We start from the raw sequence: 21,153 nt of genomic DNA, 5'->3' as shown, positions 1-21,153 counted from the left end.
CAGTTCGTGGGTACGCACGTCACGTAACATTAGCTACGTCTGTCAACATGATCGAGTGGGCACTGCCAAGCAGCTGGATGTACGCGAGCAGTGACCTGCAATTATTATTTTTTTAGCTTATACATACGAGATGTAATACATGCGTGAAAGTGACGACGAACCGGTACACCCGCTGTTTTCGACGTCTTTGAGAAAATATAAGTTTGCTAGCCTAGCGTTAGCTCAGCTAGCTAATGGAAGTGAATAGTTAGCTAGCTTGAGGGTTGTTAGCTAGGTTATGATAGCATCTCCTTTATTACTATGGACCTTTGGCTATCTGCAAAATGTCACACCTGGTTGACCTGCACTGTACAACCCATTCCAAATAAGATAGTGGTTTTGTCTGTTTTACTAGCTACATGACAAGTGCAGCTGGTGTGTCTGAAACTAATGTTAACTCGCAGATTCCAGGTCGAACCAGGAGTCGTTTTACTGTTGAACGGACCTATGAAACTAGCTAGCTAACGGTATTGCTTTAGTGTTGCAGCGTGTAGACAAGTCAGTTGGTTAGAAGTCATTGCACCTTATAATAACCCTTTGGAGCGACTTAACTTATGACAAAACAGCTAAGACTGCATGGGTTTCTGAAGCAGGAGAATGAGTGGGAGCTTGGAAGTGAGAGGATGCCACCATCTTTCACCGAAGACTGTCCAGCTTAACCTGTCGATTAGCTGACCAACAATTGTTGGAGACGACTGGCAAGCACACAGTTAGTTAGCAAGAAGCTATTGCTCTCGGCTTTATTGTCTCGTCCAGCTTTTTTGGTCCATGGCTGCTGTTAGTGGTATTAACATGCCGTCTCAGGTTGGAGACACGGCACTGTCAGGTCCAGGAGTAGCAGGGCTTCCGCCCATGTCCTTTACCAACACGTCGGTGTCGGCAAGCCCAACGTCAGGTACTGATAACCGGGGGTGCGAGAATGGCGCCTTGATGGACTCGTTTGGGATTTTCCTGCAAGGACTTCTGGCTGTGGTGGCTTTCAGCACGCTGATGTGTGAGTATTGCCACTGGTCTGATGTGTGTCAGATATCTGACACGAGCTGCTGATGTGATGGGACAATTATCCAATGGCATCACTCAGGTAATCAAATGCAATATTGATCTCAGCTGTTAGGCTCATGCACGAGTCTATAACAGGAAAAGGCAAACAACAGTGGGACGGACATGCTGTCTGTCTCTTTTTTGAAAGCTGAATGCAGACGCAATACGACCTATTCTCTTGTTGAAGCTGTGGTTGGAATAAAAGCTGCTTGCTCTCTACACTTCCAGACCTTTACTGCTACACAGGAATTCTAAACAGGAAACTGCTATGGTTTTCATCATTGGGGTTTGGTTTTTGCTATTGGCAGTCAAAGTTGGCAGTCAAAAAAAGAAAGTTAAGGGAGCAATTGCAGGGGAAACCTTACCTGATTCACCTTGATTATGTGTGTTGGAGGTTCACTTAAACTGTGATAAATAGGCACCTACCAGCAGGTCCAATTCATTTGTGTAATACTAATTTGCAGACAACCTCAAGTGACTGACAATATACCCTGTAGCTGATTCACCGTAAAAGCCATACCTTACTTATTCATCTTTTTTTCTATTTATATAGACATGGAAACATTTACGTAGAAAGAAAAAACACCCTTGTGCTTTAGCCATGGTTCCATTCAGTCAGTGTCTGGCACAGCACTGACAGCTGTGTGACCTAATGAGAGCAACCTTATTTTGTGTCCCAGCAGCCTCACAGCCATGAGGAATGTTCAGCATTTCAGAGTTGTTCCCTCTTGGCAGCTCTCTGAGCAGGAGGAGTAGGCTGAGGCCTTTGCCTGTGTTCACATCACACCCAGCTGCATACAGGGTGTGTTTAGTCTGAAGTCATGCTTGTGCTCAGAACAGAATCTGAGGTCACTTGCAGTATAGCTTGCCGGCATGAAAACAAAAAACAACTAATGAAATGGTTCGGCACTGGGCAACAACTCAGTATTTAGTGCAAATTTTGCGAAGTGCCATTGTTTGATGTATTCTCACAGCAAACAATTCAGGGGCTCTTGTAGAAGGTTATAGTCCACCTGAGGTATTACAGCTTTGAACAATGCGTTAAGAGTCTGTGTCTGATGTTAGAAAATGTGATCAGTGGAGTCATAATGCAATGAATTTCCCCTCTCATAATGCTGCTCTGTGTCTTAAGGCTGTTTTATGCTTCTGCGTCAACTCCACACCATAGCTATGCCATTGCTCCTACGGCGTTGTCACCTTTCTGGAGTTCTCAGTGTTTCTTAGCTTTGAAATCCAGACCCAAATCTGAAGGATTAAGGGTTTGGCACTGAACAAAAATGGCCAAACTCAAGGAGTGGCTCCAAGCATGCATTTAAAAATCTCACTGCATGCAACTGGATAACACTACGACCAATCACAACAACACACAGGGGGACGTATCCAGATACCCATACATTTAGCTACCAGCAGAGCTAAATGGTCGATTAGACTCTTGCCATATCTGGTCAGCAAAACAGCAAAAACGTCCTTCTTGCAAAGGAACGATCCAAGTGCTGCCTTCTGTTCCTCTTTAGATAAAAAGCCAAGTGTAACTCTTTCATTGTAGCGTGTCAAACAACTCTGTAGTTCATCTGCAGCCATCTTGCGATGTTTACTTATGACTTCAACGTCACTGCACTGTTGTCATCTGTTTAGCTTGCCTCTGGCCCGCCTATATGAGATACACTGATGTGATCGGTGCACCTGGGCTACAAGGATATAATTATTGAGCATCATTCCTGAATGCCAGAGTAACTTGCTGAGCAAATTCAAATTGTGCTCTTGCAAGAACTCTCGATATCCAGGGTAGGGCGTGCTTTGCATCGCGGTGCATTTCACCGTTATAACGCTAAGGTGTGTTGCTTGTGTCTGTGTCACCACCGAAACAGAACTCAGAATGGCAAACCCCATAGACTGTTGTGCTAAAATACTAATCTTATTTGTTTGGCGTTCTCTTGCTTAGATTTTGTAAAAAGTGTGGAGAAATAGACATAGTAAAAACACTTGATCTAGCCTTAACCAGAAAATAAGTCTGATAGTCAGTTTATGTTATGTTAGGGAGCAAACTTTAGCACAACTGCCCACAAAGTACTACTTTCTGGCAAAGTGCTCATTTCAAAACGTACTAACATATAAACATTTTACACGGATAACCCCGTCCGACATTATAACCAAAATAAGTCTGAGTTTATTTTCAAAGCTTATGTCAGTAAACTAGCATGTTGCTAGTCCCCACAGTAGGCGGCTTGAAACACCGACTATCAACACACAGGATGACTTGACCAATCACAGTCCTTGCGGTCTGCGTGGCCTCGGTGCAAAGTTACACATTTTGGGAGGTGCATGTCGAGCTACGGCGGAGCGGTCGGAGAGGGGTTTGTAGCGACGCAGAGGGGTCTGCGGGGGTACGCCATTGATTCCAAGCTTAAGCATAAAACATCCTTTATTACTTAAAAATAGATGGTCATGGAAAACAAGCCACTATTGAGAAGAGCAAGAGCTGTTGCACCTACCCTGCTTTCAACGATGAGCCTCCTTGCATGAAACCTCTCCCTGGTAGTTGCAGAGTTTATCTTTGTAACACAAACTGGTCTATTTGTTACTGCTATAGTTTAGATATACATTACCAGTCAAAAGTTTGGACACGCTTTAGGAATGGGAAAGTGTGTCCAAACCCCCATGTGATTTTCTGTATAGCAACAGAAAATGACATGAACACGCACACAGACAAGTTCTTGGAGACTTATAAATAGTGCACTGGATTTAATGTTGCTGGTTTACCAAAAGGATAGATTGATGTATGAAAGAGTTTTTAAGTCTGTTACAATTAAAAGCATGAACTCTAAAGCGTCCATTTGAAATCAGAAGCTGATATTCTCTGTGCAAAACATGTGAGGGGACATTTGAAATATTCCTGGCCAGTTTAAGCATACTATTGTGAGCTTCCTGAAAGGAGTGTGCTACAGGTAGTCCTATTAACTTTGATTTTTTTTATAATTTGATCAGATAGCTTTGTTTTATTTTGAACTGCTAGGCTACTCAGCTAAGCATGGCTACAATAGAGCATGATACTCTGAATTACTGATTTGAACAACAAAGAGCTTCTATCTTCAAAGGATCCCAATCTACGGAGAAAATAAACACGCTGTTGTATTCAGTTTGTTTTCAATTACTACACATTAAAGTATTTGGAGTCTGATCCACTTCTCATTTTTGGCCATCCGTGAAAGAAGCACTTTCCTGTTTCCTGTTAACTTCACAGTGACCTGAAAATAAGGGTATCAGATAAATCATTTACCAGCTGCTGCATGTCATTAGTATGTCATGTTTTAGGTTCTGGTCTCTGCCTCTAGTTCTGCCTCCTCTGTGACCAATAACACATTGCCCTTGCTGAGATCCTCATATAGCCTAAATTTAGTAATTGTTCAGTTTGTTTCTTACCTCAAATAGCTTCCACACACTTTCCTGCAAGCACGATGAGAAACTGATGTCTCACTTATGAGCCTACTCGTAAACTGGTTTAACTGCTCAAAATTAGATGTTGGCCCTCATTTCCTGATCATAATTTTGTCAGTACAAGGAAAACTTTTCAGTTCAACTAAACAGACACACTTCTATAAAACCAATAGAAATCCTCATTGGACCCTTGCCATCTCACAGGAGGGCTGTAATTCAGTTAAATGACAACAATAGAGATTCTGGTTGATTGATTTTGTGTCCCTTTTTTCTGTAAGAGTAATCTGTAATACAATCTCACTATCTTTGTTGTGCACTTTTACCCCCACAGTAAAACGCTTCAGGGAGCCAAAACACGAGAGGAGACCCTGGAGGATCTGGTAAGGCAGCTGAGCCAGCTTAAATTAATTTCTCTGCAAATGAATCTTCCTGGAGTGCCTCAGAAACATACCTAATGTCCTGTCTCTGTACAGGTTCCTGGACACCTCAAAACAGGCCATTGGGATGCTATTTATCCACTTTGCTAATGTCTACTTGTCTGACCTCACAGAGGAGGATCCATGCTCACTGTGAGTCAATCCTGTATTTAACTGTTCTCCTCAGAGCTCCCTGATTCTAATTCAATTCAATTCAATTCAATTCAATTCAATTCAATTCAATACAATTCAATTCAATTCAATTCAATTTTATTTATAGTATCAATTCATAACAAGAGTTATCTATTCTCCATGTTACAGATAGATTTCCAATAAACTGTTCAAGTAAATGTTATTTGTATAAGTAGACATTAAATGTTGAATTCTAACCAGAAAATCACTTTGTTGTACAGTAGGAAAGCAAACTGCAGATTCAAATTACAGTCAGTTTTCTGTCTCTCCCAGATATCTCATTAACTTCCTGTTGGATGCTTCTCTGGGCATGTTGTTGATCTATGCTGGGGTGAGAGCTGTCAGTGCTATTGTAGAGTGGAGACAATGGGACTCTCTGCGTTTTGGAGAATATGGTGAGCACCATGTGTGTGAGTAGTAAAGTGGGAGCACTTGTACAACCCTAAAATGCCTGTTGTGTCCAAAGGAGGGCAGTAGCTGCCCTCAGTACCGCAGGGCTGCAATGTCATTTCTCACATTGCCTGTGCCTTCTTTTGTGTTTGTAGGTGAGCCAGTGCAGTGCACAGCGTGGTTGGGCCAGTGTATCCTCTACATCCTCATCATGATGTTTGAGAAAGTCCTTATCATGCTGGTCCTCCTCATCCCCCAGTGGAAGAAGGTCAGAAAAAAAGTTGAACTGATTTTATGGGGCTGGGATTCTTTTTTATTACGATTTTCATTTATTGTGATTTAATATATAATACATAACACATTTTTAGCAACAATATATCATGTGACATTTCTAAAAACTATTTGTTTTCTAAAAAAGAATGCAAATGATAGTCTGATGTTAAGAGTGTCAGAATATCATCTTAAATAAACTCCATACTGCAGCGTTATCAATCGGTCTTGTTGTCAATTTAATAATCTATATTAAACATCATCATCATTTATCTTTGATAAGTCTGTCAACATAGCTGTTGAACATTTTTCATTCAATGATATGAGTTGTTGATGATTTTTGATAAAAAATAGTAGAGCTGGGCGGAGATTAAAATTTTTAATCGCATAATTTCCCTGATTAATCGCAAAATGAAATAATGAATTCAAAAGTATTGTGCATATAATGCAATTTTATTTTAAATGTTCTGCCATATGAACTTAAGTGCCATAACATTTGTTCTGCAACAACTTACCAGCATTTTGTTTATAAAGTAGCAGTTAAGGGACACTGAGGGGCACTGTCATACGCGCTGTTAAGTAGAGACACTGTGACCGAACGCTGGAGACCTTGCACAAAGCAGGGGACATGATCAGAAGGCAGATGTCTCACAGCAGCGATCATATTTCGTATCTATTCGTAATATCTGGGCTAACTGCGGTGACTTTATTTGACACATTCCACTGCTGTGCAACTTCAATAAAGTGTCCCGCGCATGTTTCAGCATAATGTCTCTCCTCTGTTTTCAGTCCACTCAGAGCATGTGAATTACTCCGAGATAATTATGGTTACCCAGTGAGTCCAGTAGTCCTCAGTTAGTCCAGTAGTCCCTAGTAAGAGACACAGCGGGTCCATGTGTTGCAGTCTTCTCCTTTTTCGTACAACTGGGAGTTTGATGGTGAGTGTTGAGGGAATCTCATACCTGCCGTCGTTGTTGCGATTCTCAGACCGATGTCCTCCACAACCCTAATGGGCCTGCAGTCTGTACCTATCCACGTCGCTATGGCATTTGTTAGCTTCTCTTGCCTTTGTTTACCTCTACTTACCCCCACGCTGCATCTACCGTAGCCTTCCGAAGCCTCGCGCCACTGTGTGTTTCGTTGAATGCTTTGCTGGTATCAACTGTCAAGGTGATATTTCAGATTGGAAGTACTCCGGTGATAAGAAAATTTAAATTTAACTTAATTTAACTAACTGCAGTATTTACAAAGCCTGTGAGCAACAAAGTTTTACAATAATAAAGAAATAATAAAAACTGCGTTAACGCACGATTTAAAAAAAATCGTCATTAATTAATTAACAAGTTAACGCGACAACAACGCGTTAACTTGCCCAGCCCGAAAAAATAGTAAATACAATAATAGGACTAATAACAGTTATCATAACAATAATATGACCAAATTAGTTATTTTCAGGGCAATTAGCCCACTTCTTATTTGATGGGGGGTGCGGTAGGGGACCTGAATAATGGATAGGGGGGCATTGGTCCCAAAAAGGTGAAGAACCACTCGTTTCTGCAAAGAAAACGCCAGGAGAGCTTCTCTAAATAATGGAGAGCATGCAAAATTTGTTGCATCTGAATGTACACATGCTACTTGAAGTCTAAGATAAATACTCCTACTTTGTGTGTAGTACAGCATACTGAGGACTCATAAAGAGATGTTCCCTGACTGGGAATCGAAGACATGGCAGTGAGTGCACCGAATCCTTACACCAGGGACAACAGACAAAGGTGGAAGGACATTTTACAAATGCAGGGTTTCTGTTAGAAAAAGAATTGGTGCCTGTCCCCTGTCCTGTAACATTTCATTGTCTTGGACAAGTGGTAGATATTCCGTTTAAATGTTATTTTTCCTTAAACACAAATGATGAGGTGGTTCTATCACGTTTTAAACCACAGCCCTGAATAAAAAAACAGGGTTTTAGTTCCTCTACGATTTAGTTACAATGGCAGTGGATCTCAAGCAGAGCTTGCAGAGCTATGTGTTGGAATCGACCGGAATTCTCCTTTAACATGATTAGTCCAATGTAGCACCTACAATGCTAATGCAGAATTGTTTTAGATTTTCCTCTTGTAATCAGAATATTAACTGAGTGAGAATAAAAATGGTAAACAGGTAAACAGAATAAATCAGCTAATTTGGCAACAAAAAGAAAATGTCTGATTTAAATCCTTTACAGGCTCTCAACAAATTTGTTCAGCAAATTATCAAGTAAAGTAAACACTCCTTTAGATTTACTTTCCATTTGCATGGAATACTCTTTCCAATGATGTTTGGTAGTTTCTGGCAGATTCCCAGTTGGGGTGTGTCGTCCATTCTACTGTACGATTAATTGTTATAAAATTGCGATCTCGATTTACGCTGTTCACGATTGAATTTTTAACTAACTTTGATTAAAAAAAATTAATTAACAATTCATAATTCTTTATTTATTTTTATGACTTTGATTCTCATTTAATTTTACGAGCTGACTGCATCACAAACACTACTACTTTCTTCTGTGACTTTTAAAAATAGAGCGAATAAAATAGGTTTTAAAGTGCTCTCATGTGCTGTGATGCTCTGCCTTCTCATAATTGAAGCGTCTATGTTTACAAGCTTGTGGTGATGCACAATGTGCTACAGGTGTAAAAAATAATCTGTTTGGTACTGACAGTTTGTTTTGTTTTGTCATGGTCAAAAAAATCTTGGGAGAGAATCGTGATATCAATTCTAAGCAAAATAAATCGTGAATCATATTTTTTCCCAAATCGTGCAGGCCTACTCCAGTGGACTATCCTACTTTATTTTTGCCCCTACTGAGCTCTAAACATTCTAGTCTAAGGCTAGGTGTGCTGTCTGTGTTGGACTGCATATGCTTATGTTTATGCTTGTGTATGTGTTGTATATGTTTGTGTGTCACAGCTGGCTCTCCTCAACCCCATAGAGAATCCTGACCTGGAACTGGCTATTGTCATGCTCATCGTTCCGTTCTTCATCAACGTAAGTGTTTTTCTTTGCACCCTGATATCACAACTCCTGCTCCACCAACACTACAGGTGTCTAGTGAAATTATACCATGGCCATTTTCTTGTGTATGAATGTAAAAATATCTTGTTGGTGTAAAATATAAAAATCACTCCTGTTAATTTCCTGTGGGAACATATCATTCACCACAGTATTATATGTTTCCGTAAGGCCCTCATGTTCTGGGTGGTGGATAATTTCCTAATGAAGAAACACAGGACAAAAGCAAAAGTGGAGGAGAGAGAGGAGGACTCACGAGGGAACGGCAAGGTGCGCTACAGACGAGCTCTGTCCCATGATGACTCTGAGTCAGAGGTAAGTCTCATTGTAGTAATACGGGGGGGGGGGGCACATCAGGGATAAGAAAACACAACTAGCTAAACAGTGTCAGTTTTTTATTAATAAAACAGACATAGCTGAAGTTGACCAGCAGTCAATACCTCAGAGTTGACCATTAAAGGAGACCGAGTGAGTTGCAATTGGCACACAGCGTTTCTGAAACTGTGAGAGTCAGCTGGTCCTTGTCTCCAGTACTGATTGTTATTGAAGTGTTATGGACAAACTTACTTTGTACTAGTTCTGCTTAACCTTAGGACTCTGATGCACCAACCCGATATTCGGCCGTCGGCCAGTCTGGCGAGGTCGGTGCATGGTAAACATGTAAATCTTTACCCAAGTCTGTTTGGTGTGATCCGTGCCGTTGTCCGCCAGAGGGGCCGTCGGTCCTCATTTTTGGCCGACTTGAAATGCTCGGTCGGAAGGCCGGCACTGCCGGCAGTCGGAATCAAATGACCAATCTGATTTGTGGAGTGCTAAACCGGCAAAGACGAGCGGGATGAGCGTGACTAGAGTCTCTCAAAATCTGACAAATCTTTTAAACTGACCTTGTAGTAAAATATGAGATCATATTCTGAACAAGCCGTCATGACAGTCTGGCTTTGAATTTCCAGAGAATCCAGACCCACGTGACGCGTTCGTCCAATCAGCTGCTTTCAGCAGTCTGCGTCACTTCGGTGTGTTTCGAGGCACTTTTTTTGGCCAACTTGAGGAGGCAGTCAGTCCGTTTGCGTTTTCTGCCAACGGACAGCCATCGGGTTGGTGTGTCTGAACATGTCGTACAGATGGGGGGATGCGTTCAGATCAGATCGTTGCTTCAACCTCAGGGTTGTGCGGCTGTGGGAGTTTCACTTAAATGGCCCATTTGAGTGATGTCCTGTTGTTTTATTTTAACCCCCTAATAAGGCACAAGTATTTATAGATCTCAACATTTGAAGGCTGCTTCATTTCATGAAGAAAGAGAGATAGAAGAGAGACGGAGCGACTGTTCTTTGTGCTGAAACTTGTTGCAGAAAACAGCTAGATAGACTTGTGTTTGTGTTTCATTTATTTTTACATTTACATTTACATTTATTTTATAGTGATTTAAAACGTTTCTTATTCAGTGATATTTCCTGTTTACAGTTATGTGACTCTCAAAACAGACTGAAGTCTGATAGCTGGATATTGAACACAGCAGCGTGACGTTGGGTTGCGTTTCTCCAAACGTTGAATCCGTCTCACCTTTTCGCTGAATGCTGCTGTTGTTTTTTTCCGGCACCCCACAGCAGCACCCACACACTAGCCCCATTCAAAATTAATGGAAAGACTTGCATTTTTGCCAGACCGCCTGAGAACCATTGCAGTCTTTGTGAACACAGCCTTTGTGCTTGCCTAGATCATGGTTCCCAGTTAGTTTCAAAGCTTGTAAAGCAGGTTTTCCAAACACAGAGCTCCGCGCCAGACACGTAACCAACCATTCATACGTCCACAACACATGAAGTCATAACACCAGTCTGGCAAAAGTAGTAACACATCCTGCCAACAACAGTAAAGAAGTATGATGTGTCTAACCAACGCAGTAGTTTTACTTTTTTACTTTATCAAATGTGTAATTTACGAAATTGATTCTTAGATTTTGTACTCAACATTGGGATGGTGAAAGCAGTGCAAACTAAAGCCAAGAGCTTTATGGCTTGTTTCACTTCTGGTTCTCCAGCTGGCCTCAGAGAGCATGCTTTCAGCAGAGTGCCATGATGTGGGGGATGGGCTGAGCTGTTTAAACACGAAATGCTTTCAGCAGTGGTTTGCATTTGCTGCGGGCCAGTGGCGCAATGGATAACGCGTCTGACTACGGATCAGAAGATTCTAGGTTCGACTCCTGGCTGGCTCGTGTCTCTTTTTTCTAACTTTTATTTGGCTGAAATGCAGCAACAGCTGATATTGATTTTCAAAATAAGATAATCAGGTTTAGGTGAGAGGAGGAAATTAGTCTTACAGTAAAGTAAGTTCAGCTAACTGTCTTACTTAGTAAATGATTAATAAGTGGCTTTCAAAGGATGATGATATTTGATTTAAATGCTTGAAAGTCCCTTTTATTAAAAAATCTATCCAAGCTGCAAATCCCCCAAATTTGATATTCAAACTGTTTTACTTGTGCTATGTCTATGCTATGTCCTTGCTATTGTTTTTTTTTCTAATGTAGTGCAATATGTTGGCAATACTAACTTTTACATATATTTCACAAAATACTTTAAAGCAGGGTTTTCCCTACAATTATTTGCTAATGCGCAACGCCTAACGTTATTTGACAACAGCCGGTAATGAATTGTCTTCCCGTTTGTTACAATTGATGTTGAGTTATAACTCAAACATGCTTCACTTCCCTTCTAACTGCTGTTGAAGCGGCTGTTAAACATGTGATATTGTCATTGCTGCGGTCAGAGAATGTCAGACAGAAGTCAAGAGGAAGTAATCAGGCACGCAGGTTTGGGTTTTGGCTGCTGATCTGTGTTTTCTGAGGATAGTGCGACAAAGCGGCCGGTAGTGCAACGGATAATGCATCTGACTCTAATTCAGATGCATCAAGAGCATATAACAGACACAACCTAACATTGTCCATGATCAGATTTATCCAAAATCATTTTCCTTGCAGGAGTTACAGTGGTCTGATAACTGTTGCAATCAAGGCCAGATTATACACTTTGGTCAGTCTGTCCTTATAAAGCGGATTCGTCCTCCTATTTTAAGCACATTCAGCTTTTAGGTCAAACATCAGATCCAATTTGTGTATTACTGTAAATGCAGTGACTCCGGGTCCCAGAGGGAACAAAAGCACAGAACGGACTTAGTCTTTATTATGTTTTCCATGTTAAATTTTTTTATTTTGGTAACAGAGAATACAAATCTAACTGCTGATTAGACTTTATTTGTGAAATCAGGTATTGAAGGATTTGAGCAACGCATTGTTTTCTCCGTTATAAATAGTTGCATTTCTTGTTGGTGGGCCACATTCATTAAAGGGTTTTAGATCACTAAAAATAAAATGTAAATCTGCTTTTCAAGGTATTTTAACATTTGAATTGTCAAAGCAGTGCAAACTAAAGCCAGCTTTGTGGTTTGTTTTACTTCTGCTTGCGTTCTGCAGCTGGCCTCAGAGGGCATGCCTTCAGCAGAGTGCTGAGCTGTGGGGGATGGGCTGAGCTGTTTAAAGACCTTTTTTTTCCAGCAGTGGTATGTGTTTAATGCGGGCCAGTGGCGCAATGGATAACGCGTCTGACTACGTATCAGAAGATTCTAGGTTCGACTCCTGGCTGGCTCGTGTCTCTTTTATTTGGCAATAGCTGATATTGATTTTCAAAATAAAATAATCGCTCTATCAGGTTTAGGTGAGAGGAGGAAATTAGTCTTACAGTATAGTTAGTTCAGCTTACTGTCTTACTTAGTAAATTATGAATTAGTGGTTTTCAAACAATGATGATATTTAATTTAAAGGCTTGAAAGTCCCTTTATCTATAAAAAAATCAAACGGGGCAACTCCCCAAAATTTGATATTCAAACTGTTTATTTGCTTATGCTATGTCCAGCTATTGTTTCTTTCTAAGGTAGTGCAATATGTTGGCAATACGATTTTTTTCAGCGTTTTAGCATTACATTTGATCAGCGGGGGAAACGGGGTTTATTGTTATGGGAAGTGAGGCTCTCAGTGTGTAGAAAAGTACTGTAGGCAGCAGCTACCGCTGACACAGTGATGCACATAGTTTTGATGGGTAGTCAGTGAAGCTACAGCAGTCAGTGTTTTAGGTTTGCTGCAAATACAAACTAAATCACTTTAATGCAACATAATCACAATGTCTCCTGGCCATTTCCCCTACAGAACGTTTCTACCAGCCAGGCTAAAGCTAACATAGTTGGCCTAAAGAACAAGGGATCATTCCGTCCCAACTAACATTACGGTTTGGAGCCGCAACGCTAGAAAACGTAACACTATTCTACAGAAGTCTGTCTGATCTGACATAATTTACACGGATTTAGTTGTTCTCGGATACACAGAGTTTGTTGCTAGTGACATGCAGGTCTGATCCATTTATCAAACTAACAAGCTGGCCCCGCTAGTCGACCACAACCTGAAATTTAGAGGATGCAACATGCATGCATTATTAATATCATTTTAAGTCTAGATTGATAGTATCATATGAATACAATGGGGTCGTGTTAGACAACCAGTGTATTTCTACCTGATTTCCCTCTCCAAAACCACTTCAGAAGAAGAAAGTTAGTCACAGCGCTCACCTGCTTTGGTGTTTGTAAAGCATTAAAGTTTAACTAAGAATGGTTCACATTAGAAAAGATCCTTTTTCATTTTTTATCTTTTATGTAGATGCACTCCCCTAAAAAAACACTACGGTTATTGAGAATGATTTACTATTTCCAAATATAACTATTTATGTCATCTTTTAAAAATTACTTTTTCTTTTTTCATATCTTAATATATATTGCAGGGAAAAAAATATCGCAATGTCAGATTTAATCCTCAGGGATAGATGCTCATATTTTCATGAGCCCCTACATTTCGGTGGGCAAAGTACATTTTTGGTGGCCCAAATGTTATACTTATAAAAACAAAACGGAAAAGAAAATGTCACGCAACTTAACACAGCCTTCCTTAGCTGTAACACGTCCATAAATGTAGAGACATTAACAGAATGAAAATATGTAATTATTTATTTACTCAAGTTCTTTTGTACCATTCTTTTTAAAATCAGTATGCAGTATGTCTTTTATAGAGGTACCATGAACCTGTCTCACACTCCGCCAATTTGGCCTAATATTTGTCGGTCTCTTTTCCCCTTTCGTAGATCCTTTTCTCAGCAGACGATGAAATGGATGATTCGGATGAAGACGATGTTCGCCGGCTCACTGGCCTGAAGACGGTTAAGAAGAAGAAGCTTCGTATGGGGATCCCTGTCTGACCTGTGTGCATAGCTAAAATGTTACGATCCGATTCAATCTGGTAGCTGTTCTCCTTGCAGGCTCCCAGTTACATTCCCCGTACCTCCACAGACTCTGTCAGCCTTAAGAGTTGACACAATCCTTTCAAACATAGGATGCTCCTTGATGACAGAAGAATCTACTGTAATTGAATTCCCTTCACTGTTGACTCCTGGAGGACTTCTGCATAAACTGTGTCTAACTTGGGATATCATTTAACCCACTGGGAAATATTTATGCAGGTACTTCAGATCACTAATGCATTTTGACATGGCACTCCTGGGACCAGTGTTGTGTCTAAAGACTTTTTCTGGAAAACAGAATCCCATCATAAACATCTATATCATTTAATTCTTTATGTACATATACTAGGAAAATATTAACACTGGTTTGTTACAGTATGGACTTCAGTGGCAGTGTGTAATATGGGTGTAGTGGTCCAGGATAGGGTTGGTTGGACACAACAGAACCAAACATCATGCAAACAAAGGTGAGTTTGTTACATGTTATAGTATAACATGTCTTCTAAAGTGATTGTATTCCTGATGTAGATTCTCCTTAAACTTTGTCCATTGTTTTCTCATATAGATGTACCACCATGGCCTGTGATGCGTGTGTGTGAGGGTGTGTACAGTTGGACACAGCTCTCATTAAGAGCAGCATTACGTCAGTGTTTGAATCACTGTATTGATGTAACTCTCATCTCTTTTCAGCACAATTACACACTGAACTACAGCATATCGTGTATGTAATGTTACTCTTGTCAAAAGGAGCACATTAGCCCTTTCAACTGTTAAACCTGGATGACTGCAACATCCCTCTAATATTAGCTTAGCATGTGATGTGTGTCTGTAGACACAAGACTCCAGTCCCTGTTTGTTTGTGACTGTTTAACTGGTGTGCTCTGACGGTTCTTTGTCTTTGAATGTCTTTCTTTTCCTTTTTAAATATAGTTTTAAGTGTTGTTTTTTCGGGCCAAAAAGGTGACTATGCTTGTTCCAAAAGTGTTCTTTATTCTGTAATTTTAATAGGGAGAGTAGATATGGGAACCATTTCTCGCACAATTTCCCATTTATCACAGCTTTCACCTATCATTTTGTGTTTGTTTTTGAACTGTTACAATAATGTGCCTGAGTGAAATTACCAGCAGGTGTATTTGTTTTTTTATTTTTGGTTTTGTTTTGATTTAGTTTTTTTTTGGGGATTGTTTTATATGGAGCTCCAGATGTTCAGGCGTGAAGCAGCATTCAGCGGGCTCTGATTAAGAATGTGACATGCATAGACCTCTAAACTGTTAGGTGACTGGACCAGACAGGCAGGTGTGTGTGTGTGTATGTGTGTGTGTGTGTGTGTGTGTGTGTGTGTGTGTGTGCGCGCGCGCGGACGAGAGGGCGTGTGCGCGCATGCGCGCCCGCGCCATATTAAATATACAGTGTACCTACACGTACATTTGTTCAAGTGTGCATTGGTGTGACTGCTGGTCCTCTTTTAAAGTAAACGGAGAGTGACATATACTGTGACAAGCCTGGTGATGATTTCATTATAATATTTTTGGCATGATGGAAAGGAATTATGATTTTGAAGGAAGAAAGTACAGCATCTTGCAGCAGTCAGGGTAACCCTATCAGGACAAAGAGGGCTCTTAGTATTTTGCAAAGGGAATGGAGGTATGTTATCATTCTAAAAGCTTTCCAATAAAGGATGTGATACACTATCGTGATATCTAATTTTGTTCTACTACAGTGTGTTTTATAGTTTCAGTTTTGTGAAGGGATTAATGATCCTTTACCAGGATTCAAACCCAGGCCGTGGTGTCCGTCACGTGATGAGAGCCTTAGACCCTAACCACTAGACCACTAAGAACGGTAAGGCGTCTCTTCCCCGTGCCCCAAACAACACCCGTCGAAGCGTCATTAACATAGAACGGTCTATGGTCATTAACGAGGCGGATCACTTGAGTTCAAGGCATTGTGTATGCAGTGCATATCCGTTGCCACTAGAGGCTGCGCTTTGGCCTTGACCTGACAGGCAGTGGTGTACACACCCATGTGTGGGGAGAGCGGCAGTCGCCACTAGAGCCAACCAAAGTTTGGTCATGATTGTGTTAAATAAATAAATAAATAAATAAATGTATATATAACCATAGACTGTAGTTTTAGTCAATGATCACAACACAGTAGGCTACTTCAATTTCAGAGTATGAGGTCATTTTCTGACTGCTAAGTAAGTATTGCCTTAACTGTCTGCTTTCTTCTTTTATCTTAAAATACACATTCAAATAAGTCACAAGAATAAAAAACTCAACTATTGCCACAAACAAAATCTGTAACATTATAAAGTAAAAGCAATGAATACGAATTTTGAAGTAATGCATTTCAATGGGAAGCCTATTTTGGTATCACATAACGATAACGGCAGCGAATAGGTCTCGTATTGATAAGCCAACATCAAACAACTCATGTCTTTCACCCCGTAGACCGGGGTTCGCGTCCCGCATGTTGCAGTTCCTCTCCGCGTTATTCTCTTCCTAACCACAACCGGCGTTTGGCGTTTAATTCCCCCCGAGACCGCGACTTATGTCCCGGCCTGAATAAACGTAACAAACGAGAATATGTACACAAATGAAGAAATCAAAATGATGTGACCATTTCACGAACTGGCGTAAGACCGGTTGGATATTCCAGCATTTGCTGAAACGTATTATAAAATTGCAGTGGTGGGCTGTCAGGGCCATCAGGGCCTTCTCTGCCCTCTCTAATAGGCCTACTGTTTTATCTAAATGTAGACCTGCCTTGAATAACAGTAGGCCTACGAACACGGGAAGTTTTTTTTGTTTGTTAAGCACCTGATTGTTGCTGTTGGAACTGTAGATTCAACTAAATCCAGATCTGATGTGAAGAATGATTGTTGCCACTAGGCCACTCACATTAGGCCACTCACATTAGAAAAGCACAGATTGCCAAACTTAGACCGTTGGATAACTTTCTTTTAGCTCTCTTCTTTATCCCGCCCTCATCTTAAGGGATGTGTGTTAACTGTCTGGAAATGCTTTTTACAAGACCCAAAAAGACATTCCCTTGAATCAAGTTATAGCAGTGGGCAGGCAGAATCCCAACCAGTGCTGCGGGGAGGTGGTGGACACTCTTGATCCCCCTTTTAATGCCAAGTCCCACAGCAACGTTTAGAAAAGAGGATATATCTGCCAGGGTCGGCAGAGGAAGCTGACAGCCCTGTTTACAGAATTATCAGCTGTTGGCCTGTAAGCTTATCGTAAAAGACGGGAGACCCATTCCAGCTGTACCATCCTACACGTCACACCTAATAATACACACTGACAACAGGCAGAGCTTGACAGAGGGAAGGGGGTCTGACTGACTCAGTGGGTCTGGTGAAGGACTATATATATATGTCAGGCTTGCTAGGAGACAAAGACACACACTAGTAAACAGCCAGCCGATCTATTCCACTGGAAAGAGGTGTCTGTGGAATCAATACACCAACTTCAGTCACCATGTCACAGGTGAGTTAGGTCAAATATGATGTTTAGGTTATTTAGCCTACAGTAATCGAACACAGTGTTTTAGATGTCTGCAGAGTGTTTACAGTTTTTACTTTCCTGCCTTTTGCCTTCAGCACTCATAATCTTTCTATCTTTCTTCAATTCACTCCAGCCAGCAGAAGTGAAGAAGAAGAAACGTCCCCCGATGAAGGAGGAGGACCTGAAGGGAGCCCGCAGTAAACTGGGACTGAAGGGCGAAGTCAAGAGTAAGACCTATGAGGTCATGGTGGAGTGTGGTGAGTAAAGTTGTTCGTTAATGTTGTTTCTTCTGACGCTGAAAAGCAAACCAACTGACCGACGTAATATGTCAGATAACACTCTGTAAAGACATTATGTCTCTCTATCCTTACAAAAGTAATCTTTCTTTGTTTTATCCTGCTTGGGCTGTAGATGATACCAGCTAGCCAGTAAATATTAAACAACCATCCCAGTTACAACATAAATAGAAGAGGCTAACTAACATTAAATTATGTCATACTGTGGATATGTTGCAGTTTTAGAATGCTATATGTATATTGGTCTCTTCCATGGAAAAAAAAAAGTTACTTATTCATCAATAAATTAATAGACTGCACACATCAGATTATTCAGATTTATGCTGAAATTATTTATAAGTAAACATCTACCCCCATGTGAACTAAATATTTCTAAACTATAGGTCTAATTTGGACCTACCTTAAATAAAACTTTAAATAAGGCTGCTTTAGGCTGCAGGGGTTGTGCAATAACTTCAGGATATGATGCAAAGGGTTGTGTGGAGGTTGCTCTGGTCACTTGTTTGGGAAAGATTGGCATTAGATTGTTGTGATGTGCTTCATTCTAGCTACATATCACTTCATGTTGTTTTTTATTGTAAGTATATATCAGCTGTATGATAATTTATAATAACATTTCCCTGGTAATAACATCAAAATAATATTATTAAAATAAAGAAATGAATACCATGATAACATTTAACTAAAAGTTGATAGTGTAATAGTTTCGTTAATCAATAAACAACAAAGCAATCCAGCTTCCCTGACAACAAGACCAAAATAATCCATCTAAACCATTATCAGAGCTTGTGAATAAATGTTGATTAAGATGGCGGTTATTGGGCTAAAAATACCAATAATAGCAGCCTGACTGGCAGAAAGAATTGTGCTGTGATCACAACTGATGTTTCCCATTGAAATAGCTACATTGGTTTAAAAAACATGCTGACATCATGAAAAAAAGCATATCCTGTACACTGTTTACCCACCCACACACACAGTGTCATCCATCTTGGGTCTTTCTTTGTGTGTGGTCCGAATCAAAATAAACAGCCAATATTGATTTGCTGCAGCACACTAAAGTAAAGGTGCTTTTTGATTACTGGGCTACTTGAGAGAATGTGCTTTTTTGCATGTTTACACGTGGATACTTTATCCATCCTCAAATACATTTTGCAACATTTTTAAATATTGCTCAGTTGAATGATTTAAAGATCATGTCAGCTTTGGAAGCCAGTGTTTAGCTACTGTTACCCCTAGGAATCAGACAAGAGCCAGTTGGTGGGAGTGTTGCATCCTAAATATTAATAATAATAATAATAATAATAATAATAATAATAATAATAATATACAGTGGGGAAATAATAATTTACACTCTGTTTTTGTTAGGATTCACTACACACAGACCTGAAATATACACACATGCTCAGGACCTATTCATGCACTACTGGAGAGATGTTAGAGTGAGTGGGCTGCCAGCTGGACCAGTGCCCTGAGCAGTGGGGGGGGGGGGGGGGGGGGGGGGGGGGGGGGGGGGGGGGGGGGGGGGGGGGGGGGGGGGGGGGGGGGGGGGGGGGGGGGGGGGGGGGGGGGTACGGTGCCTTGCTCAAGAGCACCTGGCAGCGCCCAGGAGGTGAACTGGCATCTCTCCAGCTACCAATCCACACTCCGTACTTTGGTCCATACTGGGACTGGTCGTACAGCGACCCTCCGGTTCCCAACCCAACTCCACCTACGGACCGAGCTACTGCCCACCCCCATGTTACCATATCAGAGAGGAAGACACAAGACAAGTCGGTGCAGACGTTTTTGTTCTCACATAGGCTACTTGTCTTAATGATACCCAGGTGGAACTCTTATTACTTGTTGAGGATGTGCAGTATTCTGGTTTAAGCAGCTGTTTTTTCTGACGATACATGTCTGTGTCTTTCTCTCTCTGTGTTCAGAACGTATGGGCAAAGTGGCTCCGTCTGTGTTCAGCGGTGTGAGGACGGGGACAGAGACGGCTCTGGGCAAGCCTGCTGCTCCCAAAGCTCCCGGAGCCAGTGTGTTCAGCAAATAGACACACAAGATATGACAAAAGCAGTGAAGAAACACACTAAAGTCTTTTTGTTTTCTAAGTCAATGGTGATGCTGCATAATATGGATTGCAAGATCTTCTATTGCATTTTTTTTTTTATGAAGTAGGATTTAATTAAGATACATAAAAGGACTAGATTTATGCCGGTAGAGTGTTGACATTACTGCAGTTATTGTGCTTTGCAATTTGCACAGTGCATCATACTTGGAAAACAGCTTAGGTTTCTGGCTGATGAAATGAATTGTGACATTTGTCAGTGTTGAAAGATTGTTGAAACATTTGCTTATTTGATTTGTAACTGACCCTTTTTACTAAATAAATAATTTCCTCTTGGATTGAAATGTAAATTGTGTCCTCACTTCCAAAAGAGTAGGTCATTTCTATTTTTCTTGTTAACTTGAAGACATAATCATCATGATAACCACAAAGTGCTAAATTGTATTTGCCACCACATTAAAGCACATAGTATCTGCTTCCATTCCCATTCCCATACACCTCTATCACATGGCACCTCTATCCAAATGGCTAAGTGATTTGTTATTGCAGGTTTATTAAGTAACTTAATCGGAAATGATTAAGGAAACACCAGACATGGGACTTTCTTGGTTGTTAAAGTAGCGTTCATGCTCTGCAGGGAATGGTAGACCCAAATGCATAGAGCGGGCATAAGTTTCATTGCTGAAGACTTATTTAGCAAAAAACATGGACAACACCAACAAAAGGAGACCTGAATGAAGCACGCAAAACGTACTACTGATCGTGGATAAAACAAGGAAACAGATGTCCAAAAAAAAAACAAAGTAATCCAACAAACAGAAACTATAGACAAAAAACTCCAAGGACGAGGCAAGAGCACGAAACAAGACTGATAATTGACGCACAACAATCTGTCGCAAGACAAGGGAAACAAAATGACTAATTACAAAGAGGTACCGAGAAAAAAGGGACAGGTGACACACAAGGGTGAGGCACATCAGGGCGGGGCAGAACAATCACACAAGCATGAAAACACAAGACAGGAAGTAAAAGCAGACAAGTCTAGACAGAAAAACAGACTAACAAAATAAAACAGGAAACAGAACATACAACCGAAACATCCAACGAGAACATCCAGTCCTTCTG

General features: G+C 40.8%; 2 protein-coding genes and 2 non-coding genes across 6 annotated transcripts; all 4 read left to right on the top strand.

Moving 5' to 3' along the window:
• The first annotated feature begins 26 nt into the window (after nt 1-26).
• stimate (STIM activating enhance) lies at nt 27-15,865 on the top strand. 3 transcript variants are annotated; one of them, XR_004656499.1, is made up of 9 exons: nt 27-1,033; nt 4,847-4,895; nt 4,989-5,084; nt 5,397-5,518; nt 5,669-5,781; nt 8,730-8,807; nt 9,003-9,146; nt 10,951-11,039; nt 14,006-14,119. XR_004656499.1 is itself a non-coding variant. In XM_034870669.1 (8 exons), exons 1-8 carry the CDS (start codon nt 808-810, stop codon nt 14,117-14,119), a joined length of 942 nt encoding a protein of 313 aa, XP_034726560.1. In that variant the 5' UTR covers nt 29-807; the 3' UTR covers nt 14,120-15,865. The 3 variants fall into 3 exon arrangements, 1 of the variants encoding a protein (XP_034726560.1); XR_004656498.1 differs by lacking the exon at nt 10,951-11,039 and adding an exon at nt 14,727-15,865 and having other exon boundaries at nt 29-1,033; nt 14,006-14,628; XM_034870669.1 differs by lacking the exon at nt 10,951-11,039 and having other exon boundaries at nt 29-1,033; nt 14,006-15,865.
• On the top strand, nt 10,968-11,040 carry trnar-acg. Its single transcript has one exon. It is a non-coding gene; the product is annotated as a tRNA-Arg (tRNA).
• Nucleotides 12,396-12,468, top strand: trnar-acg. The gene has a single exon. It is a non-coding gene; the product is annotated as a tRNA-Arg (tRNA).
• Nucleotides 15,866-17,381: 1,516 nt separating the features above from the next.
• mustn1b (musculoskeletal, embryonic nuclear protein 1b) lies at nt 17,382-20,364 on the top strand. The gene is made up of 3 exons (XM_034870670.1): nt 17,382-17,658; nt 17,810-17,933; nt 19,898-20,364. Exons 1-3 carry the CDS (start codon nt 17,650-17,652, stop codon nt 20,011-20,013), a joined length of 249 nt encoding a protein of 82 aa, XP_034726561.1. The 5' UTR covers nt 17,382-17,649; the 3' UTR covers nt 20,014-20,364.
• The last annotated feature ends 789 nt before the right edge of the window (nt 20,365-21,153 follow it).

Source organism: Etheostoma cragini, chromosome 4, assembly GCF_013103735.1.
Source record: "Etheostoma cragini isolate CJK2018 chromosome 4, CSU_Ecrag_1.0, whole genome shotgun sequence".
Classification (NCBI taxonomy): Eukaryota; Metazoa; Chordata; class Actinopteri; order Perciformes; family Percidae; genus Etheostoma; species Etheostoma cragini.
This window is presented reverse-complemented; position numbering and strand designations above follow the sequence as displayed.

Bases quoted from the DNA above. Each gene is read 5' to 3' on its own strand.
- stimate (XM_034870669.1), top strand. From the start codon at position 808: ATGGCTGCTGTTAGTGGTATTAACATGCCGTCTCAGGTTGGAGACACG. The intron at 4,896-4,988 runs GTAAGGCAGCTG...GTCTCTGTACAG, and splicing joins AGGAGACCCTGGAGGATCTG to GTTCCTGGACACCTCAAAAC. The intron at 5,085-5,396 runs GTGAGTCAATCC...TGTCTCTCCCAG, and splicing joins GAGGAGGATCCATGCTCACT to ATATCTCATTAACTTCCTGT.
- mustn1b (XM_034870670.1), top strand. The intron at 17,934-19,897 runs GTGAGTAAAGTT...CTCTGTGTTCAG, and splicing joins TGAGGTCATGGTGGAGTGTG to AACGTATGGGCAAAGTGGCT.